General features: G+C 51.8%; 5 protein-coding genes across 6 annotated transcripts; all 5 read left to right on the top strand.

Moving 5' to 3' along the window:
* Positions 1 to 371: 371 nt before the first annotated feature.
* On the top strand, positions 372 to 1,600 carry AAFC00_002620 (uncharacterized protein; the record flags this gene model as incomplete). Its single annotated transcript, XM_069341962.1, has 3 exons — positions 372 to 438; positions 526 to 1,182; positions 1,410 to 1,600. The coding sequence occupies 3 exons, from the start codon at positions 372 to 374 to the stop codon at positions 1,598 to 1,600; spliced, it is 915 nt and encodes a 304-aa protein (XP_069198466.1).
* Positions 1,601 to 4,612: 3,012 nt separating this feature from the next.
* On the top strand, positions 4,613 to 5,800 carry AAFC00_002619 (uncharacterized protein; the record flags this gene model as incomplete). The annotated part of the gene is made up of 3 exons (XM_069341961.1): positions 4,613 to 4,732; positions 4,804 to 5,486; positions 5,560 to 5,800. 3 exons carry the CDS (start codon positions 4,613 to 4,615, stop codon positions 5,798 to 5,800), a joined length of 1,044 nt encoding a protein of 347 aa, XP_069198465.1.
* A 740-nt stretch (positions 5,801 to 6,540) lies between these two features.
* Positions 6,541 to 8,119, top strand: AAFC00_002618 (uncharacterized protein; the record flags this gene model as incomplete). Of its 2 annotated transcripts, none has more annotated exons than XM_069341960.1 (2): positions 6,541 to 6,828; positions 7,037 to 8,119. In XM_069341960.1, 2 exons carry the CDS (start codon positions 6,541 to 6,543, stop codon positions 8,117 to 8,119), a joined length of 1,371 nt encoding a protein of 456 aa, XP_069198464.1. The 2 variants fall into 2 exon arrangements, with proteins under 2 accessions (XP_069198464.1, XP_069198463.1); XM_069341959.1 differs by having other exon boundaries at positions 6,649 to 6,828.
* A 1,590-nt stretch (positions 8,120 to 9,709) lies between these two features.
* AAFC00_002617 (uncharacterized protein) lies at positions 9,710 to 10,794 on the top strand (the record flags this gene model as incomplete). The annotated part of the gene is made up of 3 exons (XM_069341958.1): positions 9,710 to 9,806; positions 9,855 to 10,569; positions 10,638 to 10,794. 3 exons carry the CDS (start codon positions 9,710 to 9,712, stop codon positions 10,792 to 10,794), a joined length of 969 nt encoding a protein of 322 aa, XP_069198462.1.
* Positions 10,795 to 11,356: 562 nt separating this feature from the next.
* Positions 11,357 to 12,697, top strand: AAFC00_002616 (uncharacterized protein; the record flags this gene model as incomplete). Its single annotated transcript, XM_069341957.1, has 2 exons — positions 11,357 to 12,538; positions 12,605 to 12,697. The coding sequence occupies 2 exons, from the start codon at positions 11,357 to 11,359 to the stop codon at positions 12,695 to 12,697; spliced, it is 1,275 nt and encodes a 424-aa protein (XP_069198461.1).
* Positions 12,698 to 14,623: the final 1,926 nt, after the last annotated feature.

Genomic DNA, 14,623 nt, shown 5'->3' with positions numbered 1-14,623 from the left:
CTCTCACGCGGCCACAACAAGCGCCAGCGGATCAGATAGCGGCAGTAAGCCGATCGATTATAATACTCCGAATGACGTTCTCAAACCTGTTGTGACCAGCTTGGAACATAACGCCCCCGCATACGAATCCCTGTTAATTGTCGAGCTTGTATTGAGAGTTCGCGTGTTCAAGGATTCGTCGCGTGAGATGCAGGTCATAGCGCCAATGACGGAAGGTGCCCCGCTCTAAATGGTCACCTTGATCCTCCACTCTCGTATAAGGTACAAGTGCCTGAACACAAAACTCAACCTTGCTTTTGGTCTTACGCCTTCTGCCTTTTTCCTACCTCTCAACCAAGTTCAGAAAGTGTACAAGTCGTGCTCTTTCCATCATGTCTGACGGAGCAGCTGAAGGCGTTGGTCGCCAAATCCAAGCGACGAGCGAGAACGTCCACTCAAGTATGTATACCATCAATATATTGTCACTGGAACGTGTGCCATCACAACTCGAACCAGACCGCTAACCTATCTTGCACTGCTTCACAGTCAACCCATTCATGAGCAGAGAGACCTATCCCAAGCGCAGCGTTCATGCGTATAGGGTCTCAACTGCTCTCTCTTGGCTTCTTCTGGTCATCACTTCATTCTACTACACTTTCAATAAACCGACAGAGGGTAAACATCACCGAGACACAATCTTCGGTCAGAACTCCCGTAGACACACGCCTTTTGCTCTCAACTCAATCATCGTGTCGATCTATTGGATTGTGTTGTACATTGGCCAACTTGGCTATTCCTGGCACCTTTACTCTGGCAACGACGCATACGTCACTGCCGCGGCTAACGTAGGCTCGCACTTTGTTGTCAACAACCTACTTTTGTTCGGCGCTGTCCATCTCTGGGTCCGCTCGCACTTTTGGCTCTGCCTGTTGTTGCTTGTCATCAACTTCTTCAACTTGTCCGCTGCGTACTTTCGCCACTCCAGGACTCCCCGCTTCATCCACATTCCTGTGGTATCCGGACCTTTGGCATTCAACTATGTGGCCCTATTCGCCGTGGGAGCTGCCGCGGTCAATGCCCACTCTCTTATTGCCAGAATCTTTGCCAATGTCATGATCTGGAGTATCCTTGGATATGGCTTCTTCTTCCTTGTTGCCTACAAGGACTACACCATGGGATTCGAGCTCAGTGTTCTTATGGCTGGTAAGTTTTTTTCTTCGTTATTATCCTCCCTCGTTGTCCCCTCGAAAACACATCAGGGGCAACGCTTTGTGTCGGCAAGGGACCGGCTCCCAATGAAGGGTTCATCCGGCCTTGACCGCCACTATGAGCTAAGACTGTGACGCACATCTGCAACCACACTAGCACATCCATGATATACCACAACACATACTACACCGCCCCAATACTAACTTCTTCTGTGTTACTAGCCCTCGGAGTATCTCAATTCCTGACCCACGTCATCGCCTTCCAGTGGATCTTCGCCTTTGTCATCATGGGCGTACTCTTCATCCTGTCGCTTCTTGTCGGTGTGCCTGGTATCATCGGACAGGACCCATTCAAGCGCGGTGTTGTTGTCAGCCAAGACGCCGAGCGCCAACCCCTGTTGGAAGAGGAGTAAATTTGGCTATCTGTGGCATGATGATGTCGGTCTCCCTAAGTCGTACCTACCGACTGCAACCACTACGGCAGCGGGACAACATGCCTGGTCTTGTACTCAAAACTCGACCAATAATCCGCATGAGGATACGGATCTTGTATTTGTAGCAGTAAGACTTTACTGGTGTATTAGGAGAGTTGAAGGGCATGTTGAGACGGGAAGTCAACGACTGAGAATGATGAACGACGAAAAATCAAGGTTGAGTGGTATCATATATATACAAACAAATAAACAAACAAACAAACAAACACACAAAATTTCATTTTTTCTTATTCGACTTCTCTTGTGAGAATGCAGCGTGAGATGGTTCCTGTGCATCAGCAGCAGCAGTAGCGGCCTCGATGGCGACTCTGTCTTCCTCGTCCTCGATCTTCTTCTTTTTCGCCTGAGCCAACTCTAGCCGCACTCTTCTCGCTTCTCTCCAACCACCACCCCATTTCTGCAGGACGAAAAGAATGGGCATGCAGGCCAGCACGACGAGAGCGATGAAGGTGAAGCACCACCCCCAGCCCCATTGCATCTATCATGATGAGAATCAACGCCGTGCCCGCAGCGCCCATAAGGCAACGCACGAGATTATTCGCCGCGGTGGCAGTCGAGGGACTCAGAGGATACAGATCGACCAGCATGACACTGTTGCAGTTGAAAGCGCCCGTCAACGTCAAGCCCATGATGAATTGCAGCACCAAGGGCGCGGCGAGATTGGGGTTCTGCTCGAGCGCCCAGCCGTAGCAGAGCATGCACGCGTCGCCGATGAGCACTAGAGGCCAAGTCACTTGCACCCGGGCCTTTTCCAGCGGGAAGTCCTTGAGGTCCATGGCGCGTTTGCGGTCGACGGGCATGCCTGCTTGTTTGGCGACTCGGCGGAAGTTCCAGTCGAGGAGTTTGCCGAAGGTGACGGGGGCGAGGAAACAGCCTACTCCGAAGGGGATGAAGCAGAGACCGATCTGCAGGTCGTTGAAGCCGTAGATTCTGGCGAAGACACTTGGGGTGGCTGCGGTCAGGTCATAGAAGGCTGTATAGATTATACTGTTGAAGAAGAGGAGCAATGCGACGTCTTTCTCTGCGATGACGCGAAGGGTATTGAGAGGGTTAGGGAAGTGGAGTTTGCGGCCTCGGGCCAGAGCCTCCCTTTCCGCACGCTTGCTCTCGCGAGTCACTGTGCGGGTGAGGCCTTGTTGTCTTGCTGCTCGGCGGGTGTGGAGATAACTGATTAGAGAGACATTCCATCTCTGTGGCGGGACTGAGCCATTGCCCACGACATTGCGTCCTGTCTCGGGGAAGACGAGAACGAAAACAATCAGATAGGATGCTGACAGGATGACTAGAAACCAGAAGATCCATCGCCAGCCTGCGAATTGAGCGAGGATACCACCCAGGACTGGGGCTAGGGCGGGGGCAACCATAGGACCAGCAGTAACCCAACCCTACAAATGTTAGCCGTATGGTATAGAAGCCGAGGACATGACAGGGGCTCATTACCATCCAATTGCCTCGCTCCGCACTCGTGGCTATATCAGCAACAACGCCGCTTCCTAGCGCAATGGTGGCAGAGCTACCGGCAGCTTGCATCATTCTCAGAGCGAGCAGGGAAGCGTAGTTCTGGCACAGCGCCAAACCTATGTTTGCGCCGATGTAAATGACAAAACATGTGATGTATGCCGGACGGCGGCCGAGCATATCAGCCATGTCACCTATGAAGGTGGGCGCGATGCCCTGCATGAGCATGTACGTGGTGAGGGACAGGTTGATAAGGGTAGAGGACTTGTCGAATTCGACAGTCAATGCATTCAGAGCTGGAAAGTAAATATTGGCCGAGGCGGCGGAGAAGAACCCGCCGCAAGCTGCCATGAGTGCTATGAATCTCCTTTGTCCAGTAGTGAAGACAGTGAAGGGAGGTCGGTTGCTGGCCACGCTTGTGACTGCCTCGAGGTCATTCGGCGGGTCTTGCTGGTCCTCGCCATCTTCGGTGTCGAGGTCATCATCCACATGTGTTGATGATGAAGCGCTTGGTGGTAGAGATTCAGCCTGCTCATGGTAGTCGACCTTGGCCTGGCTGCTACCCAGGCAATCATCCTGTCCCAGGATTATTCCTTCGGTGCCTGGTCCTGCTGCGATCTCCGCCTTCTCTCCATTATGTGGTTCAGTGGTTGTTGTGGATGTCATAGGCGCTACATGAACCAAAAGCCCCAATTATGAAACAGTGAGCTGGGTAGGCAGGAAGCTTGTGGTAAATACAGTAGCAGCGAAGGAGGCGGCCATGTCGACTATATAGATCTACCGAGCGAGTCTATCGTGAACGTTCTGAACATTATTACACAATCGTCGGTGGTCCGAAGGCGCACACACAGTCAGGCAGGTGCGTTGCCGGAAATAAGATGCATCAGCCTGGCATTACGCCTTGTTGTGATTGGCTTGATGTCAAGACCGGGGTGCGAGTGTCCGCCGTCTTCGGCCAAAGCGTGCGTACCGTCTCGGCGTCTGCAGCGTTATACAGGGCGAAGGGCGAGTACGATGCCGTGTTCGGAGGACAAAACTGATGTTATCATCGCGCAGCTTCTGGCCAGCCGGTGCTGTATGATGGACAGCAGCGAGAAATCAATCAATTGATCTGGTCTGTTGCTTTTTGTTGATATGTCCCACCCTATTCGAGTTCTTCAAAAGTCAGATCCACGGCTAAGGTAAGGTAAGGTACAAGTACGTGTAAGTGGCGACCGGCAACGCATACCTTACCTAGTTGACGCCATTCTGCCATGACTCGTGTTGAGTATGCGACCCCATATTTGTGAGTCAGACGCTTCGATAGGCAGATCAACCTGAAGCCAGCATTAAGGTATGCGGTATGCATGGATTATCGGCCGATCGTCGTGAGTTTTATGCTCCAGATACATTACATCTGCCTGTCACCTGAGACCTTAACTTGGACCTTGTGCGGTGACCAAACTCCAGACATACCATATCAACGTCGAAAACATGACAGACCTGGCCCCTGTTTTCAGTTCTGTGTTGCGTGAACACAATACGCCTCCGTTGACAACGCATCATTACTCCATTGATCGACTGGATGAATTCTTGAAAGAGGCTTACAATATTGTATGACTTAGGCATTGCTTTCCGTCCCCTTATCCCTATCTTCTCCATCATCAGGCTGATAAGAGCTCCAGAACGCACGCATTGCAGACCTCACTTCGTACCTTCGCGCCATTCGTCCATCGTACCTGTCCACTACTCCACCAGCCCGTCAGACACGGCACCAGCCTGGTGTGGCTTCGCAAAAGGATGGCCCTCAGAGACACCTCACCGACACAGAACGTGCAGCGATTGATGCGGAGGCCAAGGCCGTGATCAGGCAGCTGAGCCAGGCGGTGGAAAGAATAGCTCAAACCGAACAAATTCGGCAGGACACAGCCTCGCATGTCGCAATGAAGAAGCGCGCGCAGAGAGGGGGCATGGGCGCACTAGGGAGATGGGCAGCAGGTGGAGTTGTGGTTCCTGAGACGGACGAGGAGCTCCAAGTCAAGGCGCAGCAAAAGATGCTAGCGGCACATCGGGAAGCCATCATCTGGTTTTTACAGACCAAACTGCAAGAAGCTGGGAGTCTACAGGCCACCATGATGGATATCAGGATACAGCGAGAGGTGGAAAAGAGCAAGAGTGTCTTGTACAAAGCGAAAGGAGGCAGTGCACTGCAACAAGCGAGGTCCTCGATATCTGCCGACACTCTGGCACAGCGAGATGCCGCCTACGAGACACCCGAGCAACAGCTGAGCGAAGAGCAAATGCAGCTGTTCGCGCAAGAGAACCATGACATGTTGAGGCATTACGAAGACACACTCAGTCAAGTCAGGCAAGTCGTGCTGGTCTATGACCATATCTGTATCTTTGTTGACTTGCAAGCTAACGACTATTTTCCATTACAGGAATGCTGAGAAATCACTTATCGAGATATCTGAATTGCAGTCGACTCTGGTGTCTAACCTCCAGCAGCAGAATGAGCACATCGATCAGCTCACTCAGGACTCGTTTTTGACAACGGAAAACGTAGGCAAGGGAAACAAGGAATTGAAAAGAGCCAGCGAAAGACCGAGTACGGCGAGGATGTTGTTTCATGGCACATGCGCGTTCTGTGCCTTCCTGGTGGTTTGGGATCTCGTCTTTTAGCGACGTGCGGAGTCGTCGTCTGATCGAATCTAATCGCTACGACACGAAAGTCGCAGAGAGTTCGCAAACGCCACTCTGACTCTGGCTCTGCTATTATTACAATATGAGTGTTGTTTGCAGCACGAGCTGCCGGTCCGAGTGTGCCCAACCTCCGCAGTCATATGCTCAAGCCGAGGCTCCGACTGCTCCCCCGTTTCCCGAGGCGCGATACCTTGGACGAATGCCATTTGCTTCCCTTACCTTAGGTAAGATATACAGAATGCAGCTCACAGAGTTAAAACCCATCCTTCCGTACTATTTGTATCCTCTGTGCTCGCTCAATCCCAGCTTCTCCTTCGACTGGCACACTCATCCAACATTTGCGGTGCCACGACTCCACGCCCACCTCGCACTGATATCCCGCATTCTGACTTATCGTCGATAACATTATTACCCGCTAGTCGCCATAGCCAAGACCGGCTGAATACCTTACTGACCCTGCCACCTTCCACCTGACCCACCTTTCGCTATTGGACCGCTGCGCCAGACTGTGTTTGCATTGCCTACCTGAAAGTTCTCTTACTGTTCTAATTGTAGCGTTCGGCTATATCAGTCGTTGATTGTCAGGAGTTCGGGAGTAGTGAAGAAGTGTCGCAGTTTCTTGGCTCTTGCACCTGCACCCACACCCACCCCACACCTTGCCAAAGGTCAAAGCCACTGCGGTATCCACATTTTACCCGTCATTCCTTCCCCGGAGAGTCATGACCAACACAACTTCTCTTATTGCTCCTGCTTCTGTTTCGGCTTCTGCTTCTGCTTCTGCCTCGAATCCATCGCCACAAGCACGTCTCAATCAAATAGTCAGACAAATGGGTGCCATCAACGGAACCAGTTTCGCCGCCGATGTCGTGCCTCAGGCACCAGAGGACCCCTTGTTCGGTCTGATGGCTGCCTTTCGCCGTGACACTGACGAAAACAAGGTCGATCTGGGTATCGGAGCTTATAGAGACGACAACGCAAAGCCGTGGGTGCTTCCAGTTGTCAAGAAGGTATGTCCAGTGACGGTGTTTATGATTTTCTACTCTTCTGTCTTATTTCTGCCCACATGGCGCATCATGTGCTGGTAAACATCAAGTGGGGCTCCAACGCATGGAGGGGTGGAGGGGCACTGCGGGACCCCGGAGGAAAGATGATCAACGAACAGCATACACCTTCACGTGTTGACAGAAAAAAACACAACTGACAGAGCGGAAACAGGCGGAAGAACGCATCGCAAATGACTCGAGCATAAATCACGAATACCTACCCATCGCCGGTCTCGCTGACTTCACCTCGGCTTCACAAAATCTCATCTTTGGCCCCTCATCACCAGCCATCAGCGACTCGCGCATCTACTCGCTGCAGACCATCTCAGGCACAGGCGCAGTTCACTTGGGTGCCCTCTTCCTCTCCAGATTCTACAAGCCTGCTGTCAGCGAGGGCAAGACCATCTACCTCTCGAATCCCACCTGGGCGAATCACAACCAGATTTTCTCCAACGTCAATCTGCCCATCAAGAGCTATCCATACTTCTCACCAGAGACCAAGGGTCTAGATTTTGATGGCATGATCGGTTCGCTTCGTGAGGCTGCCAATGGTACCATCGTCGTGCTCCATGCCTGCGCTCACAACCCCACCGGAGTCGATCCGACCAAGGAGCAATGGAAGGAGATTGCAGAGGTCATGAAGCAGAAGACCATGTTCCCTTTCTTTGACTGCGCATACCAAGGCTTTGCTTCTGGCGACTTGACCAAAGACGCATGGGCCATTCGTTACTTTATCGACCAGGGCTTCGAGCTATGTGTCGCTCAAAGCTACGCCAAGAACTTTGGTCTCTATGGCGAGCGCGCAGGATGCTTCCATTTCGTCACCGGCCCTGCATCCGGGGCCAAAGACACTGCCGCCCGCATTGGCAGTCAATTGGCTATTCTCCAGCGTTCCGAAATCAGTAATCCTCCGGCATACGGCGCTCGAGTTGCCTCGCTTATATTGAACGACGAGAAGTTGTTCGCAGAGTGGGAGGAGAACCTGCGCGAGATGAGTGGTCGCATCATCACCATGCGCAAGGCATTGAGGGAAAAGCTCGACTCTATGGGCACTCCCGGTACTTGGAACCACATCACGGATCAGATCGGCATGTTCTCCTTCACCGGCCTAACAGAAAAACAAGTTCTCAAGATTCGTGAGGACGCGCATGTCTACATGACCAAGAACGGACGAATCAGCATGGCTGGCCTAAATTCCCACAACATCGATTACTTTGCCAAGGCCCTCGACAAGGTGGTTCGAGAGACTTCTTAGAGTATTTATAGGTGCCTGCATATACACGGCCATTGCTGCGTGCGGCCCGAGCATGTTTGGCTAATTGCTCCGCCATCAGAAATGAAACGTTTGATGAAATACTCCACATTCTGAATCCAACGAACGGTGCTAGCATTGCGCGCTTTCATGAGGCGGGCCGTCTACGTCCATTCGTGTGTGCCGTAGGTAAGTCTGCTTCCTCTACATATCTACAGCGCAAGGCGGACGCGTCCTAGTCTTGACCACAAGCGTCCTAGAACCCAGATTGTAGAGCAGCCAAGAGGTCTGAGTTAACACAGCTCCTAATCCAGAGACCGTACTCCTTTGTAGTTGTACTGAACTACATATTGCATTCATGATGTACCTCACTACAGACCATGGCAATGGCTGACTCAACTGAATATGAAACGCCACGATACGAGATCCCCCACGTTATCACTAGGCACCGACTTAGCACTGCCGGTTGCTCATACCAGGTTGGCAATTCACTCGTTCAGAACTGGCAATGATTACGACCAGTGCACTGCCCCGTGCATGGGTTCAAATGGTAACTCATAATCGTTGCCTGAACGTGTCGAAGCATATAGCTGAGATAGCACGTTGGACTCTGCCTCCATTTCCCACGATCCCTGTGACATGCAGACGTAGGATCACCTGGGTCTATAACGTTACTTGTTCCTGAACGTGTCGTCAGCGCTTCACCTTCAGATCGCTCGAATGGCAGTCTGAAGGATCATGTCATGTTTTGTGGCTTTAAGAAGCCAAGCTTTCTTTGCGACCAGGGCCACGGACGGTATAGCGTTTCGCCAAATAGTCGAGCTTATTGTGGTAGCCTACCGGTACGTCAGTCCTTCGGCCTTCTCTGATCTGCAGAGGACGCACTCTTTACCGCATGTGGACTTTTATACGGCGCACGTCCTCTGATCAAAACCCAATCCCCGTGGTGTTGCTTTTTTTATTGTACAGTACACTACAGTAACCTCCGCTAATGAGCGTGAATGCTTGTGAGGCCGTCCACACATGCGACACCTTTACTGACGTTGAGTTGAGACCCGTGGTCTAGCGTTGTCTTCTATTCCGCTTAGCCCCCGTCCGCACGTTGCTTGCTGGGATCCTTGATGATTCTTCTAGCAGAATCAGATCGGACATCCCCTACAATTATTGACATTCTTCAATGTCTCCCGGCGGACTAATTACCTGTTACGGCAAAATATATCATGACTTTTTGCAACAATACGTCGCAGGGGCGCAGTCGCCGCTAAGTAAGTGATTCGTATGACCGTTGCTTTGGAGCATCCTTCTAGGACAAGGTGTTTGGATATAAGTACTCGATCCACTCGCAAAGGTGTGGTGATTTATGAGCAGTCATCTAGCATTGTTGATTTTCCTCTCTCCTGTTCCTGCCCATCAATCACCTCGACTCCTTGCTTCCATATCGTCGTTGATCTGCCCTTCTGCTGTGAGGCTGTATTCCCTGAACGACTTCAAGACATATCTCCCCTTCCTACTCGTTTGTCTAGTACCAAGTGTAGAGTCGACCAGGATACACTGCTGCCATATCGGACCTCACTGTAAAAGTGTAACGACAGCATGGACTACGTCCTGCATGCCTCAATGGCGCTCATCAAGCGAGCAGACGAGAACGACGGCTGCACCAAAGCTACCTGTCCTGCTAGTGATTCAATCTGTACGTCATGTCCAACTGCAACTACCAACAGCTGCTAACAAATCGTAGATGGCTATGCTCCAAACTTAGGCGCCAACATCTTCTTCGTCGTCTACTTCGCAATCTCATCCGCCATATTCTTCTATCAAGGATTTCGATGGAGAGGGTGGTGGGGCTTCACAGCTGCAACGACCTTAGGCACCGCCCTCGAATCAGTGGGATATATTGCAAGAATCCTCTTGTCGGAAAACCCATTCTCCGATGTGGGCTTTAAGCTGAACATTGTTCTCCTCACCTTTGCTCCTGCGTTTTTCACCGCCGGTATCTACCTGCTCCTCAAACAATTCTGCCTCACTTTTGGCCCGCAATACTCGCGTCTCAAGCCCAAGTTGTACACCTACATCTTCATCTCTTGTGATGTACTATCCATCATCCTGCAGGGAGCCGGTGGCGCACTATCCGCCGCCGCCGATGATGGCGACAGTCTACTCAAGTCAGGAGAAGACCTTTTGATCGCCGGTCTTTCATTCCAGGTCGTGACCCTGGTCATCTTCGCAGTTCTGGCCGCAGATGTCTTCTACAGCATGTGGAAGCACCGTCACGAATTACCGGCAAAAACCGCTCCTCTACGCGCGAGCAGGAAATTCAGATTGTTCATCGGGGCTACTATCGTTTCGTATCTATGCATCCTCATCAGATGCTCATATCGCATCGCTGAGCTGCAGGGTGGTTGGGGTAATTCGATTATGCGTAACGAAACGGACTTTATCGTCCTCGAGTCGGTGTGAGTATTCCCCCCCTTTAGATCATGTCTCTGAATATTCGAACCGAAAGTTGACCAGTATCCGACAGCATGATTGCAATCGCCGTGCTTCTCTTCAACATCTTCCACCCGGGATACTGCTTCAAGCGACCCGCAGGCAGTGAGGTCAGCGAGAAGAGACACTCAGATGCCGAGAGTGACGTCGGAATGGTCGCCGTGACAGGCCCTGAACATGAGAACAAATGAACGATCCAGTTGTGAAGAAAGTATCTGTCGATATGAGCAATGTATGCGGGAATGTCCACAACCGATTATGATGCAGCCGAGCGGCGAGCACGTCAATGATCGGTGTTTGAAGCGAATATAACGGGGGAGCTGTTAGCAGCACAGCATGTGGGGGGTGGCACAAGGTCCCCCAGACCCGGGCCTTCTTTGCCCCGAAGTGTTTTGCCGCACCCCGCTATCGGTGGATACCTTTATGTGGACATGCCATTCGTATAGTGGGGCAACAGACAGTAGTACATTGCCTTTATTTAGCTATATAGGGGAACATATCATGATGATGATGATGTTTATGATCTACTCTTTATCCCGGCGCTGGCAAACTTGTTCTGCTTGCTTGCCAAATCCTCTGTGTCACCAGCTACTCCCCAATATATTCACATTTACGTAGTCCTCCGTATTGTAACACTCCTCCAAGTATGTAACATACCTCACCAGTGCTTTGACGCCAATGTTGACTGACTACCAAATCCTGGTCACCAGATAATATTATACCTAGCAACTGCGTTACTATTGAACTGTCAGCATGCCATCTCAAAAAGTAGGCTTCATCGGACTCGGTGCCATGGGCGGCGGCGTAGCCATCAACCTGGTCAAGAACGGGTGGTCAGTCACAGGATACGATCTCGCGCAACCGCTTGTGGACAAGCTCGTAGAAGCAGGGGGAAAGGCAGCCCCGACTCCAGCAGAGACAGCCAAAGACGCCGAGTTCCTATGCATCATGGTGGCCAATGCCGCGCAGACCACATCTGCGCTCTTCGAAGGCGATGACAAAGCCGCTCTTGCCGGTCTGGCCAAAGACAAGACTGTTATTCTCCTCTCGACTTGTCCCCCAGCCTACCTTCATGAATTGCGAGAGAAGCTAGATAATGCAGGCAGGAGTGACGTCCGTCTGCTCGACTGTCCCGTATCTGGAGGCACCATCCGCGCCGGCAACGGAACCCTGTCCATCTTCTCGTCTGGCCCAGAGGACCATCTAGACCACGCAAAGGAGATCCTCGAGTGCATGAGCGGCAACCTCTACCGCATCGTCGGCGGTATAAGCAGCGGCACAAAAGTCAAGACGATCCACCAGCTCCTCGCTGCAACCAACATCATCCTCGCATCCGAAGCCATGGGTCTAGCCGCCACAGCAGGCCTAAACACGCAAAAAGTCGTCGAGCACGTGAACTCCCACGACGGCTACAGCTGGATGTTCGAGAACCGCACAGTGCACATGCTAGCAGACGACTGGTCCCCGCTCTCCGCTCTAGGCATCATCCTCAAAGACGCGGGAATCGTCACCGCGACGGCGCGAGCAGGCTGGTTCCCGACACCCATGGTCAACGAGGCCGAGCAGCTCTATCTCCGCGGTCTGCAGGCCGGACTTCTGCGCGACGACGACGCAAAACTCGTCACCATGTACATGGCTTCGTCGTCGGCGTCGGCTGTCAAAGAGTGCACCAGCGCAGACGTCAAGATGCGCTCGAATCACCAGGTTTCGGCGGACACTGTCAATGATTTACTGGCTGGCGCGCATCTCGCGGCTTCGGTCGAGGCGATGGCGTTCTGCAAGCATCTCGAGATGGACCGCAAGTTGATGTACGAGATCATTTCCAAGGCGGCGGGTAATTGCGCTATGTTCACTGATCATATCCCTGCGATGTTGGAGAACGACGAGTGGACTGTAGCTGCGTGCAAGGACTCGCAAGCGGTTCTTGCCAGACTGGTGAGTTTTTTTTAAGTTTTTTTTTGTTCCAATGACAGCAGTGCAGAAAAGCTAATGACTGTTTAGGAAAATGCGATCGAGAAGTGCAGGAATCTCAAGTACCCTTGCCCGATGGCTGCGACAGCGCTGCAGCAATACTATTTTGCGGGTCTGAAATAGATTCATCAAATGGCATACTCGAATGACGAATTTTGTTGTGAATCTCACGAACGTTCCTTCTTTCCGTGAGCTGATTGTGATTTGTTTGGTGATCATTTTGTGATTTTGATCAGACTATCTAATGTTACAAAACGGCCTTGGCCGTCATCAGTGTCCTATGATGATGAAAAGGACAAAGGTAACATTCCACCACAATAATAGCGCCTCGGGTTTGGTGCTCCCTCAAGCGTTCCAGTCGCTCCCGAATTCGACTCAGTATCAATGCCTCCCTCAATCGGACAAGTCGTATCATTACAATCCAAAAACACCGTACTCAAAGTCTTTGACTTTGAACTTTTACTCCTTCAACCACCAAAAGACCTCGAGCCAAACAAGGCCCATTCCACCATGAAGTCTGCCACCCATCTCCAGCGCGTGTGCGAGTTTCTTGACGGCACAGGCACCGCTGCCGCCGCCGTCGCCGGTCAGAACCGAGCTCACAAAGCGGTCGCTCCTGCGATGATAAAAGCGCACGTGAATGTCGCACTGCGCGACAAATTTCCTCTTCCTTTCCGTCGGCCGCTTCTTGCTCATCAGGCCCGTCATCCTTCCCTTTCTGTCTGGTACTTGGGACGTAGGTGTGGGAGCAGCGGCATTCAGCAGAGAGCCAAAGCGCTTTTGAAGTATCTTCTGGATCTCCCCCACGAGATCGTCGAATTCATAGCCGCATGATAGTCTTGCCTCCGCGCTGGTCATCGAACGGTCTTTGCAGGCTGGAAGGGTGATGGATGAAATCGCAGCTCCTAGACCTTCCTGTTCCACGCCTTGTCCTCCTTGCGTTGTTGTCTGAGCTCGATATGGAGCTGTTGATGTTGTGGTTGTGGACTTGCTGCCGTGACGTGTATCGTTGTACGCGGGCAGGACAGGTCGGTTGGTCAATCTGATCGCCACCCGAAATTCTGGCTTGGTTCCAGAGACGAAGACTAGACAATTGAGAGGTGGATTTCTCGGGTCATGGGTGGTGTATTCTGGTAGGATGTCTTCGTTTCCTCCAGTGTGTTCTTCTTCGCCGACTTGAGCGAAGGCGCGTGCTGATGATGTTGCCAGGCCATGATTGACTTGACGAGGTCCTTGGATCTCTGAGGCCTGGCTGGGAAAATGAGAATAACGAGGAGGAGGACTGGAGGGCAGAGGAGCAGCAGGGAGTAATGCTGATGAGTGTGCTCTGTCTAGCCCTCCAGAGGCTCTTGCTCGCGTTGAGGCAAGAGTGGTTAAGTCGCCACTCTTTGGCTGCCATGTTCTTTTGGTTGCGGCACGAACGATGCGGGCTTGTCGTTGTCGCTCTTGGAGCGTGGCATTGCGTAGCAGGCTTGCTTGACTTGTAGCATCTGCCGATGCTGATGCTGCTGCTAACAAGGCTGCCACTCTTCTGTTGGCAGATGGGCGAGTCGCTGGCATGTGTTGCATGTTGATTTGTGCTTGTATTCGGCGCTGTTGCAGCGTAGCATTGTGTGATAGACATGATTGATTTGTAGCAGCTGCTGATGGCGCTGTTGTCATCACTCCGTCATTGTTGATGAGGCGGGAGTTTGACATTTCTTGAGTAGCGATTTGTGCTTGTCTTTGACGCAGTTGTTGCATGGCATCTTGCGGCAGCCATGCGTGGTTCATAGCATTTGATGATGCTGCTGGTGGTGCCATGCTTCTGATGGCAGAAGGGCGAGTGTTTGATTGAGATGGCATTTTGGTTTTTGACCTCGAACTTGAATTTTGATGCTTGTGCTTGTGCCGGCCGTTGTTGCTCCCTTGGATCTAGTACACGGCCTTGCCCTCTTATCTTGCGCTTGCTGAGTGAGACAGACTTGATTCTCTGATTGATGTCCAGAATATAGTCGTTGATTCTTGTCAATTCGACTGAGGCTCTTGTTTGAATTGTCTGATGCAAAG

The sequence above is a fragment of the Neodothiora populina genome (genome assembly GCF_041146345.1).
Source record: "Neodothiora populina strain CPC 39397 chromosome Unknown canker_contig_15, whole genome shotgun sequence".
In the NCBI taxonomy this organism is placed as follows: domain Eukaryota; kingdom Fungi; phylum Ascomycota; class Dothideomycetes; order Dothideales; family Dothioraceae; genus Neodothiora; species Neodothiora populina.
Note: the sequence above shows the minus strand (reverse complement) of the source record. Positions and strands in the feature narration are given on the sequence as shown.